This window comes from Phaethon aethereus (genome assembly GCF_964289735.1).
Source record: "Phaethon aethereus genome assembly, chromosome: 4".
NCBI classification, from domain to species: domain Eukaryota; kingdom Metazoa; phylum Chordata; class Aves; order Phaethontiformes; family Phaethontidae; genus Phaethon; species Phaethon aethereus.
The window spans coordinates 1,688,780-1,712,337 of record NC_138578.1 but is presented as its reverse complement, the minus strand read 5'-3'; the positions used below and the strand labels follow the sequence as shown (position 1 = coordinate 1,712,337).

The 23,558-nt window shown below is 46.4% G+C and overlaps 1 protein-coding gene across 1 annotated transcript in view; it reads right to left on the bottom strand.

Moving 5' to 3' along the window:
- Positions 1-23,558, bottom strand: part of ADAMTS3 (ADAM metallopeptidase with thrombospondin type 1 motif 3) — a gene marked incomplete at its 5' end in the record, with an annotated part of 126,031 nt that overhangs the window by 81,138 nt on the left and 21,335 nt on the right. The window contains one exon of the mRNA XM_081999422.1: positions 2,890-3,046. Coding sequence (XP_081855548.1) covers positions 2,890-3,046 — 157 coding nt within the window. The remainder of the gene's footprint in view (positions 1-2,889; positions 3,047-23,558) is intronic.

Sequence of the window (23,558 nt, the reverse complement as noted above, 5' to 3'; positions counted from 1 at the left end):
CAAATGACCTAACTGAGTAGCAAAACCAAGATAGTGCCAGAATACATCAATATGGAAGCCCAAAACGCCATACAACACTTTCTAATTTGTACTGGCAATTCTTTCATATTGGGTAAGGTTTTACCCAAGAATATAAACTTTTGGGTTGGAATGGCCCCAGGTAAAACACGGCAGCAGTCTAGGAAGTATAAAACGTGCCCCTTTTCCTACCGTGATAAGCTGCATGTTCTACAGTACTGGACCATACCTTGGCATCTCCAGGCACCTTGAGCTAGGTATGGTTACGCACATGAGTTATCCACAAATCTGTGGCTATTACTCTAGGAACTTTTAAATTCAAAACACTGCAACAAGTTAGTTGTAAGCACAGAGGTATAAAAGTGAGTGGATAGTTTTCCTTGAATGTGCATTTCAACATATGAACGAAAGGGGAGTCAGGAGAACTATCTTGCAGATCATAGAAAAGAAATGCTAAAATACCAGTCACAGAAACTACGATAAAGCAACAGAGCCTGCGTTGAGCTTCCTAATCGGCAGATTTTGCATCACACAACTTGAAATACAGAGATGTTTCATGTGAAACATTAATAAAAAAAACCTACCAGAGCATACCATGAACACAGACTGCTGGGCTCTACCACAGGCCAAGGTTTGTTCGTATTTGCTGGGGGAAGAACAACCTGCACAGCCCAGCCCTCCAGAGCACCAGCCGGGCTTCAGAGAGCTCCCAGGAACATCACGCTACATCCTGCTGTTTCAGGACAAGACTGGCAAGTCTTGTAATCAAGTGGCAGATACAAGCACCTCCCTTCTCTCATACCCTCCACTTCTGTTTAAAATAAAAGCTGTACCTTTCCCAGAGTTACAGGGGATGCAGCAACTTCCCTTAGTCTTTCTATGTTTGATCAAGTTCTGGTTCCTTTCATGATGCTCCTTCCTCGCTGAATGCCCTCCAGGTATCCATATCCACCTTTCTGGTTCTCGGCTTCACTTGCCAGGATGACCTGTGTTACACACCGCATAGATCTTTCCCAGACAAACGCTAAATGAACAACGCAGGGCATCATCGAAACAGATTCCCTCTGCCAAAGGATGGAACAAAGCAATCCACAAGAAACAAGCCTTTTTGGTCTGAACTTCTTGATAAACTAGCAATCAGCTACAGACACACGGTTTTGAGAGTAACTAGAAAGATTGCTCTAAGTTACAAAATGTAGCTGCTGTTCTTAGGTGCTCCCTCTGACCAAACAAAAGAAGATGGGAAGAGGCTGAAGACATGAAGACCCTCACAAAGGACTGACCAAATCCCAAACAATATTCAAAGATTCGGAGGTAGAACTCATCACTTAGATGCCTATTGCCTCACTGATCTTCGTATCTCATGAGCTGCGATTTAGAAATTACCAAGTAATTCGCCTCGGCTATTGCATGCTCCTGCTACCCTTCCCCACATCGTACCTACCTGAAGTTTGCCAAAGCTTCCATGGATTCAAAGCATGTACAAAAAAATTCTGTGAGCACATGAAAGATTGTAGAGGAAAGAGATGCTGAATTCGCTGAAGGAGACCCAGAAGGTCCATCGTCAAGTGAATGCTGTGTTTAACCGTGGTCCGGGTCTGCCAGCTTAGCTGACAAAGCAGCTTCAACACAGAAAGCGCTGAGCCCATTGCTACTACCACAAAAGCTTATTCAGCACTGGTTAGTCAAACACAGGAGAGAGAAGCACGAGCTCGATTTGAATGACCTCGCTGGGGTAGCAAAAGCAAAGTACCTTTGGCAGCACAGGTCTCGGAGAAAAGCCAGGTCGATGAGCCTGCATGGTTCGTGCCGCTGTGCCATACTGCGGTCGGCAGCAGGGACTTACCTTCCAAAAGACTAATAAAAGCCTGACAGGATTTTATTCAAAATGGCTGTCCATTCCTGCTTGCTTTTGTGGAGACCAAACTCCAAAACCACACCAAGTAATTTAAGTTCGTGAGGACTGGCAGTGAGGGACTGCTTGATTCCTCTCCATTTAATATTTGCATCTAATTCTAGTTCCGTGTGTCGTATGTAGTTGTTCGTGGTTTTCGCAGACCCTTTTAAGTTCCAAGAACATGTGAACACCAAGTACAAACAGGATTTTGAGGTGCTGAAAAAAAAGCAGAGCACTGAAGGGGAAGGGAGCTGCTCCTTCGTCCTCAACCCATAGTGTCAAAAACCTCAACGTTCGCTATGCAATGTGTTGGCTTGTAAGGATTTGTATAATATTAAAAGGGGGGAAAAATGTACAAGCAAATGGATTGAACTGCACAGTAATTATTTTCAGATGGACCAACCACATTATCTTCAAGACAGAGGGGGAATCCTTGGATATGTCAAAAGACAGCTGCCTTCTAACTGCATTAATTGCAACCAGTAGAAGGAGGAAAACAGTATCGGGCATTGGCACATTTTACCTATTACTCGGAAAGAAACAGGACCCAAACTTGACACAGAATTTGTATGGACAGGCAAAGCGTAATAACAACTTAGAACATGAAAGTCACATAAGTATTTCTATTAACATTTTATGTCCCACAGTATCTTACCAACTTACGTAGAGCTCAGACTTGTTTCCACTTAAATCAGTCCAAACTTTGCCCTTGATTTAAGGAAGGAAAAAACAAGCATTTTGCAGCATTTATATACGAGGGCGCTTCATGGCAGAGTTCCGTTCTCCTAGATGAAAGTACACGTGCGCTGCTCTTGGCAGAGAAACTGCGTGTACGACTCTGATGGTGTACTGCAGCAAGACATTTAAACGCTTTCTTTTCAAACAGCTCAGTCCAAACTGCCTCTTTCAAAAGCTACTGTAGGCTAGAGTTACCTGGAATAGATTTGTAAACTATCAGCACAGGGGTACTGTACCTTCTGTATGGACATCAGAGAGCGTGTCGGTGGGATGCTGCACTACAGCCGATCGCCTGTACACCATGTGGATTCTTCCCTTTTCCTCTTCCATCTGCTTTCCTCTTTCCAAAGGCTCAATGAAGTATTCATCCTTATCAGTTCTTATCATTCCAGCCTGGTGAGGAGGAGAGAAAGCACGCCAACATGTCATTTGGGAGTCTAAAGACCTGGCCTGATGCTTTAAAAAGAAATATCAGGAGGGGCAAAGCATAAACCACTCGTCATACTCATGTACCAAAAGACTCAAATTACCGCTGCGTTTCCTTGGCATGGACTTCTTGCCAGAGGCGACATCCCTCTGCGCTCTGGGGGTGTTCCTCTGGCCGAGGCCACTGTTCAAAGGCATTAAGAGTAGACCTTGTGTATCTGTGAGATACATCACCCCACCAAAAACACAACTAAGACCAAAGTCACGTAGGAGCTTACCATTTGTATGTTACGCACGGCTATTTTGTAATCTAAGCATGGCATGCTGAGCACTGTGTACTCCAACCTTCTGCTAGTCCTTAACCCACACATACTCTGAACCCCTTACGGCTCAGGCCCTTCATTTTACCGCTTTAAAATCAGCAGAAGCCATATGGTTTCCTACTTAAATGAAGATATACTGTTCCATCTTGTAACTACGTAGCTATTGACAATGCTTCAAAACCCTCTCTCTTCATGTCTTCCGACTGTAAAGGCTGCGGGACAGGTTAGCAGATGAGGCAGATTTATTCTAGTGATTACAGCTAAACTCTCGCTGCTTAAGTCCAGTTTAAGGGAAGAGAGACTCATGCTCAGGAGGAAGAATTTCTTTGCTGGCACTTGAATATAACTCATGGAAAATAATGGTGAGGGGAATCTGCCAATACACTCAAGGAAACAGCCACCTAAAAAACCCTGCTTATATCTAAGGGCAGAAGTCTAAACTTCTTCAGCAGAGCCAGTGAAAGCAACAACATCATGTAGGGTGAAAAAATGGATGCAGAATATTTGAAAATGCTGGAAAATACCAATGGGAAATGTATTTTGAGGAATCTGCAAGGTATTACCAAAGACATTAACACAGAAAACGTGAACATTTATATAAAATGTAGCAGAGCAACTACCAACAAACATTATCCTTATAGAATCGTAGAATCATTGAGGTTGGAAAAGACCTCTAAGATCATCAAGTCCAACTGTCAACCCAACGCCACCATGCCCAGTAAACCATGTCCCGAAACGTTTTATGACCTTCTTTTTATACAACGTTCTTCTCCTTCTTGCAAGAGAGAGACACGGGGATGGCTCCCAGAGCACCTCCCCGGCCCCCACCGGAGCCCACCGAGGCGGGTCCCATGGCAGAGGGTCTCGCGCAGGCAGGGAGGGGGATGGAGCGAGCCTGCCAGGGGTCTGCAGCGTGCCGGAGCCTCTGCAGCGGCACTGGGACCGACCACGTCGGCCGGCGTGTGTGACGTGTCAGGGCATTTATGGTAATGCTACACAGATTCTTTTTTTCTTTTTTTTTGGCAACAAATGGAAATCATCATAGTCTGAGCTTAGATAATTCGTCAAACACAAGTAGACAGAATTTTGAATGTGCATGACAGGGAATAACAATTAATATTTTAATAAAAACATCCATAAAGTCACAAACAGCACTTTACCACAAGCTTTCCATGCTCTGTTTTCTCACATCTACACTCAGATTTTCAGTTAATTAATTTCCTCAAATATTGGCTAAACTACGTGAATCTAAATACTACATTCTTCCCTTGGTTTCGTTACATGAATAGCAGTAATAAGCAAGATTTTTGGTTGGAGTAATTCGGGTTAGCATCACAAGTCACTTTTTCATGTGGCCAGTACACATAATCAGACTGCGACTTAACAAGTCCCCATTGCATGTTAATGGCTTATTTTGCTTGCCGCCTTTCTGAGCAAAACTAAGTTTCGCACCTACACTTGCTACGTTACTGGTGTAGACCTTGTCTTGGCATAAAGGTTGTTCTGTAAATAACCCATTTGCTATGACGCTGTTGCCTCTGAGTTGAAAGCAGTTCTATCCAAAAGCGAAGCTTGGCTTCACTTTCCAGCTTCAATGTGTATGCTTTTTCTTGTCTGTGTTAAATCTAGGAGGAAAGAGCCACAATTATATTTTTGAGAATGGGTGTGCCTTGCTGTAAAAGGAATATAAGAATAATCTGCAGGCATCAAGCACAGTTTCCATTTTCACAACTCTCCATAAAACACTTTGACAGACCTAACGCATTCCACCCCCTTAAGCCACAACTCATTGTCTGCTCTTCAAAAGCCTCCTCATTCCACAGACGCTGATAACCCGGCTCCATTAACAGGAGACAAGAAACAGTCGCTATTTTACAAGTCTAATTACTCATTAAGAGGAACAGGACCCGAAGCCAACATCCCATTTCACCTAATCATGCTAAACTAATCACGCGGTTCACGAGGGAGGAAGGAAAAAAAAAAGCTCATTTACAAAGTACGATCATCGAGAGAAAAGGCACCGCTTCAAGGTGACCTGTCCCTGCAGAACAGACCGGCACCTGAACCTACCAAGCCCGGCCTCACCGGCACGCGTATTGCGGCGCACCCCGGGTTCTTCTGCGGAAGGCGCACAGCAGCTTCCTTGCCTCAGCACACACCTGAAACCCCACACAGGATCAGGTCCCGTCCCTTTTCCAAGCTGGATCCCACTTCATACCCTAGGAGAAGGGTAGGAGGAAGGTAGGAAGACTCCACTCTAGTAGAGTCATGAGCCTCCACCTCATACCCACCCCTTCTTTCTTTTAAAACAGCTTTTATGGATGATTATTGATACAGACTTAAGGTGTACCTCCACCTTTTGTTCAGCTTCATGGTGGTGGCTAACTCCACTGACTTCATTGGATTTGAACTGCGTTCAGGGGATTCGCGCCCACCATCATGAACAAACGTGACACGATTTCTCTGCACAACTTGCAAGCGGAGCTAAAGGGCTGGATTTCCCACTGCTCGTCACTGACACGGGGTTCCTCGAGAGCAACGTCTCCCACAGATCCAGCGTGAGAGCAATGCTCTGACCCCCAGTACGACCTGCAACCTCCCCTGGCACAGCAGAGAAGTTAATTAAAAATACACGCTGTCAAATGGCTCTGGCAGACTGACGGCTGCACGCACAGACCATTTACCACATGCGGCGACGCGCTTTTCCGAAGAACAGCGTTCCCCACAGTCCCCAGAGAAAGGAAGAATTACAGTGGAGACCAGGCAACTGTGGCTTTGTAGTCAAAGGGCCAAGCCTGAAGGGCCGATGAAAGAAAAACACGGATTTAAAGCGAAAGAAGAAAAAGAAAAAGCACACATTGGTTACAGTAAAGAGAACAGATTTGGGTTTTCTTCAGCATTGTGTCTCACTCACTTTGGTCCTCATCCCTCCCACGCCTTTTAGCCTCTTTGCTTCACTTAAGGCGTGATTTTGTGTCACCTCTGTGGAAGCTGAATATGTGCCCCATGCTCCTGAATAATTCATTTGCCCACACTTGTGAGATGCTTGCCCTTGCTTTGCTTCCCCGCTGCAGTAAACAGTACAAATATTAACATGCTCTGTCTGACACTTAATAGGTAAGAGTCAAAATTACTCTAGTGGTGTATCTTACAAAGCATGCTGTAAATGACAGCAGACGAATTTTTATAAATTCCTTTTTTTAACCTCTTATTGGAAAATGAGATTTAGAATCGACAGTTTTGGTCCATTTTAACAGCCCATGGGCAAGCATGAATGCAGACTCCAGCTTGCTTTCCATTCTGACTCCCCCCCCGCAACATACCCATTTCATGAATAAAAAGAGCTTGAAATTTTCCCAATGAATGGAGGAAGAGGGGCATAAGCAGGTATTGCATTTTCATGTGAATCTTCACTGTAAACTCCACTGTCAACGCAGCATTTTCTTCCCCACCAGCCGGAGAGAAAAGCAAGCAGGTGTTTAAAGCACATATTTCTAAAGGCTCACTTGGAGAAAGGACTGCGGTGGATTTTCAAGAAAGAAGTATGTAGTGGAAATTTTTTTTTTTTTTCCACAAAAGCACATTTATGGAGCAACACAGGAAAGCATAGTCTGAAATCTTGGAATGCTATTAATTTTACTACTTTTTCTTATAAATTAACAATGTTCAAAATTTCCATCAACTGAGGGACGCAGCTGGAAACCTGTGCTTCTGTCAAGTTTATCTAGCGGCGTCCTCGTTACTCTGAAAATGTGAAACGCAACGAACCCACCGAGAAGCCTTTGTGGCACAGCGGCTGGCAGCAAACCCGCCTGTTCTCAGCACCGTTTCAACCTTGACTGAGACTCGGGGGACGTGGATTAACTTCTCGGCTTTCCTACCAGCCTCACTTCTCCCATTTCCAAACTCCCAATTCCCCTCCCCGAGGGGCGTCCCGGGGGAAGCCCGCGGCAGGCCAGCTTCGCGGTATCTCTAGCGGCCTTTAAACGGCTCGTCGCCCTTAACGCATTTCGTCCCTGCAGCTCTCCTTGCCCTCAACGCAGAAGTAGCGGTGCGCAGTGAACTCAGGGGAAACCTTTCCGCTGAATCAAGCCGATGCGGGAGCAAGTCCTGCCTGAGTTCTTAATAAAAGGTAACTGGGAGCAAGGCCAAGTCCAGCCTGGCACAGGCAGCCCACCTAGGAGCATCTCCCAGAGGACAGCGAACGATGCGTTCCTTACTGGGCAGTCCACTGATAAAGCAAAACCTGGAAAAATGCGTTTTTTTGGGGGTTTTGGTTGTGGTTTCTTTTTTTCCCCAAATGCAAAAAGACGCAGACAATAATAAGGAAATTACAAACAATATAAAACCTTGAGAAAATAACCTACAAGAGCCAGTTAAACTACGGAATCACTTACTGAGCCAAAGTCAACAGCATTTAAGGGGGAACACGACTCCGTATAAATACGCATGGGGTATTAGCTGCAAGTGAGGAAAGAACCGTTCATTCAGCGAGCACAGCAGAGACCTGTGGAGTGACCACTAAGAATGGATACATTTAACTTCCATATTACAGTAAACATTATGGGTGGGATTTTCAAAAGGATTTTAGGAAGTTAAATGCCCCATTTCTAGTGGTTTGCATTAAGGGCAAGTAATTTAATTCTCAGGTGTGTTTTGAAAAGCCCACCCTCAAATGTCAGAACGTGAAAGAGTTGGTTTAGCACAGCAGCAGAGTCACACTATTGGCCATTATCAAGTCAAGCGCTGCTAACACTTGCCACCGAGGGTTCCTGGAGAGTAGGAAACACTTTGGGCTGTTCAAGTCCACAGTGCACGTATTTTACAAATTAAACCCACGACAGAATATCCCCGTCCTACCTAGCATCTCCTGTTCAACCCCACGAGGTCAGTAAACGCTCTCATTTTTTGATGCCAGTCTTCACTGCCCACCTCTGTCCCAAGTTCTGAGTTTTCTTCCTTCTTACTGTTCTCCGACAGACTGGACGTGGTGCCCCCAAACACGAAAGCTGCTTTTTCTCATACAACTCCCTCTCCAAGACACTCGTTTGCCTAACTGCTTATGAAAAAATCTCGGCAAAAGTCAGGTTTCTGAAGTGCTGAGACCTCCATCTACCGTACTCGTCAATTGTGTCCTACGTCTGTAGGATCATGTTCTGTCTGTACCCGCTCCCTCCCATCTCTCGCCAATCCCCGCAAGCTCTTCACAGCAGAAGCTGTATTCATGACCTGTGTCTGCACAGCATCTAGCATGGAGGATACCTGATCCGTCGTCACCTGAAACCAGCGATTACGTGCACCCGCGTCTGCGTACAAACGCTAGGAAAGAACGCGGCATAGCTGAAAGAGATGCAACTGAAACGGCTCAAGGAGCCCATGTCCAGAGTAGATCCAAGTATATGTGCTAAAGTACCAGCGACCACGGGATCCTCCAACACCATCAGAGCGCGCCGGTTCGATGTTGAAGGAATTGCGAACACAGCATCTTTGACACGCTGGGAGCGTGAATGAGGCGAGCTGCGTACAAGGAGTCAGGCTCCGGGGCCAGTTCACAGACTTTTCTGTCGCACCGCGGCGGCCAACGCAGGCTCCACGGGAAAGAGCAGGGAAAGCAAGATGCGGCGCGGTGACTCTTCTCCCGGGCGCTTTCCTGGGCTCCAGCCTTTTCTCAGCAGGAAAGCAGGACCGGTTGGCTACCAGCGGGACCGGTGGGCTACCTCACGCTTTCGAGGGGGAGCCAGCTCCCTGGCAGCAGCAGGGCCAGCGCGGCCATGGCTACGCCGTGCTGCCGTCCCTGCACGCTCACTCAAGCTCCATTTCCTCAGAGAGGCCACGTCACCCCATCGCACCGGCAAGGAGTGCTTACGGGCACAGGGCGACCGAAACCGTGCCGCTTCTCCAGAGGTTCACCAGGAAACACCAGTGTAATAATCACCAAGTGCCACAACACGCTCCTCCTGGGAAAACTCTCCCTTTTCCTCTATGGATCTCCAGCCAGCGCTGCTCCGCGACGGGCTGCTGGCTGCACTTCCGTCAAGCAATGCCGGCAGACAGCCGACTGCTGGAGGACACACACCAGGCAAGGTCTGGGTTTCAATCGGAAACCTCTGTGACTTTCAATCAGGCCACAAAGCTGGGGCAAGGGGAAACGCAGGGAAGCGTATAGGAAACCAGTGGGAGAAGTCCCCCGCTTTCAGGTTGGCCGGTGAAGGTTCGGGACGCGTCTCCCCAACGCTATTTGTAAACGCGCAGCGAGTTGGAACCGCAGCCAGTCTGATCCCTCTGCGCCCCACCGGCGAGGAGGATGCCAGCACCATGATCACAGGGAGCTCTGCATGCGTTCACCCGCGACGCTTCTGTGCTGCCCGTCGTCCGACCACTAAGAAATCTATACGTTTAAGTAGAATGACGTTGAATTTTAGCTAAATACTAACAGGTTTGAGTATTCTCCATCGACTTAAAGGCAGCAAGTGAGCGCACAGTAATGATTTTCAGTGAAAAATGCTTCTGTTCCAGTGTTTTTGTGGCTTTGCTATGATTTTAATCTATGTATGCACTTATTTTCACAATAATATATTTCAGCTAGTACCTGTATTTTAAAAACCCTGCATTCTTGTAAGACGTAATACATCCGCCGCAGAAAAGGTAGTAACAGCAATTACGTTTTTAAACTGCCCTTAGAGCCCTTGTACTACACAGAAATAGCCTTGCAAAGGTTGACATGATAGCCACGTGCATGGGAGTAAAGTGTAAAGCCTAAGAGCAGTTCTGTCGCCATGCTGGGTTTGTCGGCTGCTCACATCAGGTCTTCTTCTCTCTCATGTTTTTGGTGTTTTTTTGTTGTTGTTGTGGGTTTTTTTAAAAAAATCTTCCTTTTTTACTTCGGTGAGAAAGCAAAGAGATCATATTCTAGAAGGTCCCTCACAAGGATAAACCCGCTCTATGCTCTATTCAAGCTTTTCTAACCAACTTCTTTGTCACCAGACTTGTTTCAGACTTCAAAACTCTGAATTTTTTGTTTGTTTTTCTATTTTGTCCTTTCTCCTCTTCCAGCTAGAAACTAGGAGCAATACCCAAGTACCTTTCTGGCAGGTAACTGGGATGACGTATTTAACCCATGTCATTTACAAATGGAGGGCAAACAGCATTGCGCTGAATCAGATGGCCCGGGCCCAGCAGGTCGGAGCCAGCTCTGGAGAACGGCCCGCAAACCCCTACCCACGGCGCCCTCGGTGCTTCGCGTGGGTCTTCAGAGGAAAAACATCCCAGGCCGCTCTTTCTGACGGTGCTGAGCACACCGATATGCCGCACGCCGTGCTGACGAGCTGTGTATTCCTCTGTCAGAGCTCACGCCCTTGGATTAAATGCCTCACTCTGTTGCTTCTGGGAAGATGCAGAGCCTTTGCGCTACTGAATACAACAAACAAGGAGTTCAAGTCCTTCGCAGTATCCTCGAGCGAAATGTTGACCCATTTGACGTAGCTTTCTTGCAACTAACCATTAAACAGGCCTTTAGCAAAATGGCAACTGCTCCAGTGGAACACAAGGCAGACCTGCTTCATCTGTACCCGAGGCATAAAACTTGACGAGCTCAAACAAGTCAGTCATCCAACCTGTCATTGATTACGCTGCACCGCGAGGGGTATGTGATCGACAGAGCTTCACCGCATCCCCCTGCGTGAGAATCTTCATTTATATTACAGGCACCTTTTATCTGCCTTAGGGTACGTGCACCCTTCTGGAATACAGAGAGTAATTTGGAAATACCACGTGCTGTGACTGTACTGGGAAGATCTGAAACAGGGGAGATGAAAAGCTTACCAGATTGAAATTTAACATCACCTTCAAGGCTCTACATTCATTTCTAAATGGAGCAGGTTGTCAATAGCATAAAAAGCAGATTAATAAGCAGGCCAGAGTTTGCTCAGCAGCAGGAGGTTGTCTGTATGAAGTCGGGCTGCAGTAATAGTCGCTGGTAAGAAACGAGCAAACTACGTAAAGAAAAAAATCAGCAATAAGCACAGGGGTCTGAGGATGCAAAACCCACCTCCCCTCTAGGAGAAAACTCCAACTTGTGACCCTTCAGTAGGATACAGATGCAACCACGGAGTAATAAAAACGGGATATTGAGCCGGACTCTACCTAGGAGGGAAGTAGAAATGAGAAGAAGCTAACAGCTCTCAGCAGAGCACGTGTGGAAGCAGGCAGGTATGAAAGAGTACGCAGTTACTTTCCAGTCCAAGAACAGCTAAGAATTCAAAGGGAAAAGGGAAAACTGCCTGCACAAGACAGCCACTCCTGTTTTAGGGGAGAGGCTACGCCCAGGAAGATGAATCTGCTTGCTTAGAAGAACAAGATCTAAATCCAATGACCGCAACCAACATGGGCAAACACAGTGACAAGTTCTGTCTGCAAGATGTTCAGCAAGACTTCCGGAGCCCGCGACTGCTCGGATCAATTGTCACCTGAGTGCGAGCAAAGGGACCGTAACCACCCCACGTCAGGAGAGTAGGGCCCAAATACACCTCGGTCTGTGAAATGACACACCTCGCTGTCCTACGAGCCTGTATGACAGCCATGAAGGCTTGCAGCTTGTGTGCAGAGAGAAAACAAGCCCGCTTAGCAAGAGGTTCCTCCACCATCTTGACATCTGTCCTTAAAAACAAAGAAGGAAACTCTTCTTTCACGTGACAAAGACAGGGGCTCTCAGGCTACCTATCAGCCTTCCTGCCTCAGCTGGTGCCACTGTCATCTGCTCCAAAACCAAGACATTCCTCCAAGTGGGACAGTGTAGGCAATCGTCTCCTTAGACACGCTCTTTCTGAATCAAAGGAAGAGAAGTAGCAGCAAGTCAGAGAAAGAATCAAGACAAAAAGTGACATACTGTCCAAGCTTTCAAAAACGCAAAGGAATTACTCTCCTCCTCCTAGAGATTTCTCCAGATCTCTTTTTTTTTTTTTTTTTTATTAGTTTCCATTCTTCATGTGGTGGGGGCAGAAGAGGACTTTATTTGGCTGAGAGAAGCTATCATTCTCTCTCACGCAAGACCAACAGACGTGCTATATCACAGAGGGACACCGCGTATGTCAAGTCTAGTTTCACCTGCCACCGGCGTTTTCTAAGAGTACTCGAGACAGACTCCCAGCACCCTGGTTTCCTGCACAGTAACTAAACGAATCAATCACCACACACACCTTAAAAATGAAATGCAGCAATATGCACGGCATCCCTGGATGTCAGGATTGGGCTATCTGAATCTATTCTCACTTCGGGCCACAAATCGCTTGCTTCGCTCGTAACAAAATCTCTTAAGGGCTTCTCCAGTCAAAACGAGAAAGTTGCCTGCGCCGACCCGCGCAGTTTCAGCTAGCACCATCATGTATTTCACCCACCACCCCTGCCGACCGAGCCAGGACCGCAGCAAAAGGACTCAACAGTCAAACCAACACGACGCTGCTGCCTCCCAGAAAACGCTTTCTTCTGACCATTCCATCGATGAAACTGAAACATGTTTGCAGGGCTCTCCCCCACCTCTTCCTTCTCCCTTTTTCGCCGTTGGACAATCGCAGGTGGCTGACGGCTCTATCCTGCCGCTAACTAAATAGAAGCCCCATTGAAAAGCATAAAGAGCTCTGTGTTCCCTCGATTTAATATCCCAGCACCAGCCGAGCAGACACTGCATCCTGCCAAGACAAACACAGGGGACTTGGCAAAAGGGGAGGGGGGCAGTTTCTGGAGACAACCTTCCAGTCTAAACTTCTTAAGGAGTCGATATAAACATGCTTTTATAAAAAAAGGTGCTGCCTCGTCTAAAAACACAGACCCAGCGCAAAAACACTGCTACCTTTCACCCTCTCTGTTAGCTTAAGGTGTGTTCAGTTCAATGACTGTGCAAAACCTGCGTCACAGCTACCTGCTGCTCTCTTTTTTAATCCAAAGACGAAAACTTTTTGGAGTCGCACCGAACACTGCTTGATTTAATGGAAGAAAAATAAAAGCGAAGAAGGATGCTTTGCCTGCAGCACGTTTCTCTCTGCCTGCCTCCACCAAAACAGAGCTACAGCGGGTGGAAATTCATTGTAAGTTTCCTACATGCGTAGGTCCACGGTTATACCTTCAATTCACTGGGCGGCTATTATTCCTCGTGCCACACGGGATCCATATTTTGTTTCAAGAGTCAACTGATTCTCCAAGTTTCTTCTTCAAAAATATTCTAGAACCTTCTGAAGTTGTAGAGTTTACCCCACGATGCCCCTCTTCAGCCCTTGACTACCAAGCGGAGCACTACTCTCCAGAATTTCTTCACGCGCCACCCATGCGTCTCTCTATCTGGGTACGAGCGCGCGACACAACGCCTGACGCGGCATTACCTCGCGCCAGCTCGGCGTTGCGAGCGCAGGCCGTCACCTCGCAGCATGCGGACGGTGTCCCTTCTCCAATTCTGCTGCGAGCAGGCACCTGATCTCAAGGATCGGGCAGGCAAGCTGACTCCGAGCCCGAGCGAGGCAGCGCCCCGCGTGCACCCCTTGCTCCGAGGACCGGGACCCGTAGCCCCCAGCACGGGACAGGCTGGGGAGCATCAAATTTTTGAGAGACTTAAGGAGATAAATGAACAAAATGAAGGCACAACCATTCTACTCACATAACCTGGCAGGATAATTCACCTGGCTGGGGAATTCACTTGCTCCCTGGCTGCCTTTTTTTTTTTTTACCGGGCATGACTGTCACACCTCCTGCAAGAAAGCGCAAATTGGGCTGGGATTTTGACAAACTGTTCCGGTAGATCCAACGCTGACGGCTACTGGCAACCTTTTTGCAAGGGGCCTCTCTGTCGGCCCCGTCGCGCGACGGACGCGCACCACTGAGCGTGGGGGAAAGGCCAACCGGCTCCTGACGACAGCGGAGACCAAGGGCAAGTCGCGTTAGGGGTCGCGGTACCCGCAGCCCATCCCTGGCACCCCTTTTTGCTGGGGCGACTCGGAGGGGTGGTTTACCTGAGCACGTGCACTGTGTGAAGCACGCGCATCAAATATCACATCCGTTCGATAAAAACAGCGGGGCAAGCCATCGCCTTGCCGGGATACCTCCGTATCACTGAGAGACGCGGCCAAGTCCCGGCACCCATCAAAGAAAGGAGTCGAATTTTAGCAAAGAAAATATCATAAAACAAAACATTTACAGTAATAAAAAAAGAATATCGGAGTACAGCCTACCACTATACAGAACTGGCAAGCAGGAGCACATTTGCATGGTCCTATGGCTTAATTTCTTAAGCTAGCCCAGATACACAGGGATTGCTCTCACACTAAAGCACGTCTACCATCTACAGGGGTTAAAATCTGTGACAGAATAGATAGATGCCTAGTAGGTACCTGTAGATGTAGATCTAGCGGATGCCTGTAGATACCTTTCTGACAGCATGCATACGTTTTCCTGCTAGATAAAGGGTTCTGCAGACAAACGGTCTCCTTTTCTAGCTTCCCAAAGCATCGCTTTTTAGTCAGTATCCACAAACTTAGTGCTCCGTACCAAACAAGAACGATTAGCTCAGCCGCCCACATCACACCCTCGCGGCACACGTCATAAATCTCGATGACAAGACTGAGATCGCTGATCCGCAGTGAGACGTCTCTGCATAGACGGAGTCAAGTAACTCCATACGTACAGATGAGTCCTGTTACTTGTACACAAAACACATCTGGCAGAGCACGGCAGAGCTCCCCTTCTGCTCCTCGTGCTGCTGAGCTTACCTATTTTTTTTCTCTTTTTCCATTTATTCTCCTTGCCGTAGTCATTGCTTGCCTAACTTGCCCTGGTCAACATATATCATGATGAATCAAGATGAAGTGAATGCAACCAAGTGTCACACGTTTTCTTGTCTTTATGACACTTGCAAGTAACTTAAGACTCATTGATCTGTATTATTTTATCACGGCGTTGTGTACAACAGACAGTACTGATCTGATAAAAGCGGCTACAGACAATTTAAAAATCGTGTGAAGCACAGAGTGGATTTGGTATCGATAGAGAAAGCTTACCAAGGTGACGGCAAAGGGCATTCACTTCAAATGCCAAGTCAAAATTACAATTTTTCTCTTAACTTCACCAAAAATAGAGAGAGAGGTCCAGCCAAAGAGAAAGGTACAGGCCAGTGCCCTGCCCGCAGCGCGCGTCGCTGCAAGCTGCTGTCAGAGCTGCAGCTGAATGAAGAAGGCGAACAAACTGCTCTGCCTGCAGGACAAACGGTGGAGACGCGGGGCAGCTCCCAGGCTGTCCCTCACCCTGCCAGGACCGCCATTCCTCGCTGCTCGGAGCCCGGGGAATGCGGGTGCTCCCTGAGAAAAGGGCGCCGGCGTGAGCAGCCTTCTGTGGTTTGAGTAAGCTAAAAATAAAAAAAAATAAAGGTGACAGAAAATTAAATGGAGAGCCACGGAGAACCCAGGAGACGGCACCACAAACCGCGGAGGGTTTCCGACCCTTGCGACGACAGCGGCGGTCCCCGAGGACCCAGGGCGCGCGGCGCGGCGCTCGCAGCCTGCCTCGCGGTCACGGAGGGATCCAGGCCCCCGCCGAGGTCCGTCTCGCAGGGCTGGCAGGGAAGGGGAAAAGCCGTCCAAAAGGACATACTTCTCTCGCTGCACATCTTCTGCATGTTAAAGTATTTATGGCCTCGACATACTTGGCATATAAAAAAATACTACACGTTAGAAGAATGCTGGAAAAAAGTAATATGGCAGGATTCCGCACATTTTGAGAAACAGATGTTATCGATAGGGTTGCTGGGTGCCTACAGAGAGAGCAGGTTCGCAGATGAACCTCCTTCTCCCCCGTGGAGGGGCCCGCAGCCCCCGTGGACCCTCTGAGGCTTCGGGGCTCCGGGCAGACACCACGGCTTTGAGGCAAGACGTCAGCACCGGCCCCTTGGAGTTATTTCTAGTACGGCAAGCAGGAATTCAACAATGCTCCTTTTTCCTCTGTGGAAGGTCGAAGCGATACAAAATCCATGTTCTATCACGTTTTATCTCTTGCAGAACTCCTAGCAGCGCATTTCAGAATCCCAGCAAGAGCTCCTGAATCATTTTAGTCTCAATTCTTGAAGGCCATTAAACACGGACGGCACAGAGCAGTCTTAGGATTTTTCTTACTAAACAGGTGCTAAGAGTGAGATAGCATTTATCTGAAAAAACTAAAACCAACTTTTGACTCAGATGAAATATTCAAACAGTACACACTGTTCAGGTTTCACACTATTCACACAGAAGTAGTTGGTGACTAATCATCCAATACTAGATTTTTAAAACAGGAAAAATCTTCTGCAGCTACAAAGAAAAATATTATTTGTTCAACTGAATACCAGGATGAAGACTCAGAAACAGGATGAAAACGTAGGAACGTTTAATATCCTCTTCCAAACTATGGCCACAATTTAGGAATAAGAAGCTAAGATACTAAAATATCGAATGTCAAGCCGACCAGAAACAATACACTCATTTCCTTAACTAAGGAGAGTTCTTCCTATGGCTAATAAAATAATTTTAAATAAAGACACGTTGTCCATTTTAAACACATCTAGCGCACTCAGCTTAATCTGAATAATACAAACATCGCTATGAGATTACTAATCTGACACTATGCTGCAAAAAGCAATCTTGTCAAAAGCCACGCACAGCTGACCATCCCGCAACGTAGTAGAAAAGAACCAAGAATACACGGAAGGGATTGTATTGAGAGTATTGACTGTATTGTAGAGACTGTCAACGTCTCTAAATGGTCCATTATCACAGCAAAAGGTCAAATAAATAAAAAGAGAGAAGAGAGAATTAAACCGTGTGAATTGGGATGGGAAGCGTGCAGTGTCTTTCATGTCTTTTTGAAAAAACCGAGGCCTTCCGTGGCACGATGAACCTAGAACAGAGCAGAAACAGCGGGCTTGAACCGAGACAGACATCCCTCCAAACCCGACAGCCCGGTGCAGTCGAGGAGCCCTCGGCTGGTGGCGAGAATCTCTTTGTGAAACGCGTGACCAACAATAAATGGGATACCAGGCTGGATAACACAAATGCAGTGGCGATGCTGCAGAAATCTGCCTTTGAAATGGACTGCACTTAAAATGAAAACTTCTCCTTATTAATCTCCGTATCCCACGTGAGAGCAGAATCCTCTCCACAATTTCTGCTTCCTCCTCCGAGGAATCGAAGCGCTCTCAATACACTACTTGCCGCACCGCCTTAAGGAGAAAAAGGCGTTTGGAAGAGCCACCGGACTAACCAATATTCTGTTGAATTTGCACAGAAGAAAATGGCAACGTATTACTGGGTCATTGCGCAGGACTGAAGTTAAACTTTTTAGCCTCCTCTATAAACATACATAAGAAAATTCCTTTATGCTGAAATTTCTCATGCTTGGTTTTAATCCAAATGTTGGGTTTCTTTTTTCTCCTTTCAGAAAGTCTAAGGAAAAAAAAAGCAATGGAACCCGTTAAGAGTTATATGAAAGCGAAAAGAAAAAACAAACTTTGATTTTATGTGGAAAAATGTGTCTCTATTTTTTGTTCTTGGAAAACCTACACAGAGTCATTTTAACGGCGCAAAACTGGCAGGCAAAATGCTTTGTCCTTAAAGAAGGAATTGTGGTTTTAAAATATCAGTTGTTAAAAACTGAAAAGTATGCGTGGAACATGCTCAGTGCGGTCAAGCATCTCCCTGAGCCCAGCGTATCTCTGTAGAAATATTTACTGCGTACAAGTTTTATCGTGGTGGCAATTACAGGAGCTCTGCGCTAGTGACTATTTTATGGTGAAACGATACGGGCGATGGCAAAACCCACTTCTGCGAAAGGAGCCTGAAGCAGGCGCATGGTAAGGGGCACTCGGGCAGGTAGACTTTATATGCACAGGGTTGCCAGTTTTTGCAGTAAACCTGGTGTTTTCAGAGCTCCCGGAGTCACGGCATTACATGAGAGCCACAGCTTCCTCTACAAAGTGGAAAGGAGAACAAAAAGCAAGGACATTTGATAGCCTTCAAAGAAGGGAAAATAAGACCTTCAAATCAAGTGCTGAATACTCCAAAACTACAAAGCAAATAAAATAATCTCAAAATACAAACATCTCATGATCTGGAGGATGGAAAAGGGACACCCGAGGTCAGCAGCACCATGTCCACTGTGGCGCATAAAAGCAGTATTTATTTCTCTGCTGCCTGCACGCAGCGGTGACAAACGACGCCGCAGAATTATCACGAATGATGAACGTTCCAGGAATTCATTATTTTTTGCGTGAGTTCAGAGGCAAGCTGGCTCGAGCAGGGACTTCACTGAGGGCTGCTCCCTCCACCCTTGGCTGTACTTTCTCACCCGGTGGAGCCTCTTCTATAGGTCATTTTCACAAAACTGTGTAGGAGACTAATTATACAGCTCTAGACTATCGAGTGGGATAACTCACATGCTCCTCAGAAACAGTAAAACACCAGACAGCTTGGCTCAACCCGAATCTAGTCCACTTCCACAAGTCTCAACTTACGGGATTTGCTAATTTATATTGTACAGAGCAGGTAAATCAGCTTTGCACAGCGCTTGGCCTTTCACCACCGTCGGAAGGGCTGCGCTCGCCAATCCTTCGCTACCCAGGACTTACTGCTACGGGCAAGCTACCAATGTAGGTAACAAAGATGTCCCTACATAAAAGACCTTCCAAAATAACCCAAAATTCAGTCAAAACTAAGGGTGAAAACCAGTCATCTCTTCAGATACAAGTCAGAGAAGAAACAGAAGACTGATGTATTTTACTCTGAATGGAAATATTTTGTTGATCAAAAGCTAGGAAGCACCATTTCAAAGTACTGAAATGCCGAAGCTAATAACATTTCCATCAAACTCATTATTTTAAATTGGTTCTACATCTTTGTAGATGCAAAAAACCCACGAGGTAAAAATCTCTCAAAGGGTAAGTAGTTTTAGTCATTAGTGATTTAGTCAGGTATAAAACAAGAAAGCCAAATGACAGTGTGGTTTGTATGAGGTTAGAAAATTCATTTATTGTTGCATGTTGCTGCTTTTAAAAAAGAAAGGCAAAGTAATTTATTAAAAGTTACCAGCCAAGTCACAGAAGTACTCTACAAAAACTAACTACCAGTTTAAAATCGAAGCGAAAGCAAGTCTTTCACCCCATTACCGGGAACAAGAGTGCTGCAGCTTCACTCGTCATTTCACGAAGCTCCTGGTGAAACGGGAGGTCAGGAGGCCGAGCTTACTGACTTCTATTCCCACAGCTCTTCCAGAGCCTGAATCAGTGAGCGACCATTACGGTTGCAGCGTGACCCTCCGAAAAAGGTAAGAAGAGGTATGCAGATGCCGAGTTCCTACAACAGACAAACCCACCTTGTCTGCCTTCCGCTTTCCCCTTTTTTCTCCATAACCCTGTGCGGTATTTTCGGTCCAGTCTTGTTCCTTGCCCCTTTTGCAAACCTCAGACCACGCGGCTCCGAGGTCAAATTCCAGATACAAGTAAGTACAGCGCTGAATAAACAGGGAACATCAAAAAAGGCGTTACTGAATATAGCTTCTGTATCTCTACCCTACAAAATGCAGTTTCAAATTCAGCGCAAACTCTACAGTCAATAAGAACTTTGAGAGAGGTTACAAGGATTAAGCTCGGAGAACATTGACTATTTCAGTATCTATTTACTTTCTTTTACTAAGACACATACTTCACCAGATGTGATACGTGAAGGCAGAAGGTGAATGAGAGCCCAATTCATGTGTGCTACGTGTGTTATCAAGGGTCCACAGAAGTTACACAACCTGGCTTTTATTACTAAAACTGTTAAAAAAAAAAAAAGGGTTGTACTTAGTAATTTTAATAAGCTTGGGCTATTTTATAAACTGTTAGCTGTGAGCCTCCAGGAACAAAAAAAAAAAAAATTAAGAAGCGTATGCTACTTTGGTCACAAAAAGCAAAAATCCAGAAAGGAAATTATTTGTCAAACTGCCTTAAAAGTGCTGTTTTGTGAAAACGCGTAGCCAAGACTGAAGGGTGTCACTCAATCACGGCTACAAAACAGACACCCAGAGCAGCACCCGGCACCAGTGATGTCTTTCAGACCATTTTTTAACCGCCCAGGCTAAGGACAGTACGACTGAACGCAGCGACACCTTTCCACCTCCGCAAGGGTGGGCTCCCCTGCTGCATGCCGAACAGGGAGGAGTAGTGGGCAGCCTCTCCTGGTCTTTTGAGCAGGTCTTTACACACTAAATAGAAGACACCAGTTTTTGAAAACCTCCCCGGCTTTCAGCTTCACAGCACCCTTCAGGCTGCTGAGCTGCCAGCGACTGTTTCTACTCTTAGTCGCACCAGACAGAGCGAACCGGGGAGAGTTATAGCTATCCGTAAAGAGCAGTTCGAGCCCTTAAATACGTTGCTTAAAAGGTACAAATTATACATTAAACGGAGCTCTGTCGCAAGGAATAATTTCTTCAAAATCGGAAATAAACTATAAACAAAAGTCTGGAAGTTGGGGCAATCAAAGCTGAGACGTTTTAGTTTTGCAAAGAGTCGGAGCTTTTTCGCGCAGACTTTCTACAGATGCCTGTTCCTAAATCCCTTTCTAGAGAAGTGACCCCAGTAAAAACCCTCCATGCTCAGCATTAGCATAACCAGTGCAGCTTGTAATTCAAACTGTCTTGTTCTTGTCGCCTCCGCCTAACTCACGACGTACTGAGAAGTGTCTTAATTAACCTTCAAATATTCTCTCCAGTCTAGAAAGACTCAGCATCCTATTTTCCACGCTTTGGCAAACTGGGGTGTAGTTCTTAAGTTCCCAAATCAAGCACTTTGGTCTATTCTTGCTGGATGTTCCAGACAGCCCCCAGGAAGCCCCAAAACTGGAAGTCCTCCTCTTCTAAAGAGTTCATAGGCAACTCGGATTTCATCACTACACGTTCCTCAGATGGCAATCTGAAGTGACTTCATCTCCTCTTCTCCTTCCAACCCCCCAATATACCACTTGAGGCAAGCAGCCTCCTCCTTGACCTTGCACTTCCTGGCTCCCCAGAACGCAAACAGCCCTTGGCTCATGCATTTGGTGTTAATGATGCTGAAAATCTGGTTGCTGAGGTAAGCGCTGCATCACCTGGTGCAGCAGCAGCTCATCCAGCCGTCCGCTTCCGACAGACTCTTTGTTCGGGCAAAAACGCTGGCCAGTTCATTGCGCAGATGGTCGTTCTGGAATTTCAGCTTTCTACAATCAGATGGAATATTATTCCAAGGTAGCTAAACAATTATGCCTTTCTATGAATTCCAGTGAAGGCTGTTTTTCTAGCTTCCAACCTGCTTTTTTTCTTTTCTATCATAAACCAGTGTTCCTTTCGCTTTCTTCAGACATGCACTTTCAGGCAGGACATCGTGTTCACTGCTGCTGCTACAGCAAGAGACATGCAGAAATCCTAGGAAAAAAATCAATACTAGTGAAATGTGGCCTAGAAGCCACAGCAGTAAACAGTTTTTGTGCCAGTCATCATCTCTCTCCTTAACTAAACGATGAGCAATTATGCAGGACTGTCAAACAGATGGGATCGATTCTACTTTCATCCTTGCTTTCAATTATTTAATAACCTATTGCCACTCTATCCTGAACAGAGAAAAAATAGAGACCTTGTTTCAAGACAAATACCAAAACTTTACTCTCGGGTATCAAAAAGTACAAATGCTTCCCACGAGCCCATTCCGAAAAAAACCAAACCACCTCCACCTTCTTTGAACGGATATGGTTCAAGGGAGAAGACCGCAAAAGATCTCTGCTAACTGACTTCTTCCAAACCCAGCAGAAATACCTCACAGGGAGCGAAACAGACTCTAACATCACGCCTTCCCCTGGACACAGCAGAGGCAAAACCCAGCCCTTACCGAAGACGCCGGAAAAGGAGCGTTTCCCCGGCTCCCCTGTGTGCCGCCGGCCACAGGCCGCCCAGAGCCCAGGAGGCTGGCTGGCAGCATGAAGTCTTTGTCCACAGAAGTTCTCCCCTCCGGTGGAAGAACGGCTTACTGCTCTCGTCAGCGGCTATCACCGCTCGCCAGCCAGGCAAGGAAAAAAAAAATCTCATCTCGCCCAGATTTGCAAAGAGCCTTCTCCCACAAGATGGGCTCTCTGCTCCCAACCCAGAAAATCTCATTTCTGTCTCCACCACCAAGGGACCGCTGGTCCCAAGACCTTCGTCATGACTGTGACTGGGAGATCCTCCAAGACATGAAAAAGGCACGTGCTCTCCCAGGCTCTAAGCGTTTGCCAAACAGAGGAATGCTTGATGAAATAAGGCTGTCCCCCTTTGAGGTGCCAGCAGGTGCTGAGGGCTTTCCGTTCTCATCAACGTCGGCCCAGGGCAGAGCAGGGCCTCAGCAATGTGCTTAACATTTTAATGGACATTTATTACAGTTCATATGGAATTCTCAAAAATCTTACAGGACAACTGGAAAGGCAGTAAGCGCAGTTGTAAACGTAACTCGAGGGAATCGATTCGGTGTGATAAAGGAAGCCTTATGTATTCACGGATGATTTTCTGTCCGTTTCCCTTATTCTTTTTTCCGAGACCCCAAGAGCTGTTTAACAAGCAGCCTTAGACTCTAATCTATTTATTTTCTTACTGCAATGTCCATCTACTGCACTGCTGGTGTACCCCCCAACCCCTCGCGCAGTACAAGGATAGAAATAATCCTACCTGAAGAGAATCCTTCAGTACCACTTTGGGAAGGTATTCAAATAAAAAGATCCTTCTCCCCAGAAAGCTGTATTTGATACAGGTGCTTATGTATAAAACAACACATTCTTGCAAAAGATACAGACACAGGAGGGACAGTTTGATTGGCGAGAAGCCCAGCAACACCTCAAAACCTGACAGTGTTGGTTACTTTAACAGCAGTCTGCTGGAAACTATTCCCGTATTCATTCCAACCTTATTTCATTGTGTGAGGTTCCGTCTGCGGAAGGGACTCCCAAGAGGGAAACTGGAAAAGAGGAGGACTCCCTTTCAGCTTGCCAAGAGAAAAGGCGCAGGAACGCCGGCACCTTGTACACCACCACCCGCTAAAATCGCTCCATCCACAGCCCACTGCCCAGGTGATGTTTCAGAGGGAGTTGGTAATGAAAGCAAGCAACAGGCTGACTATA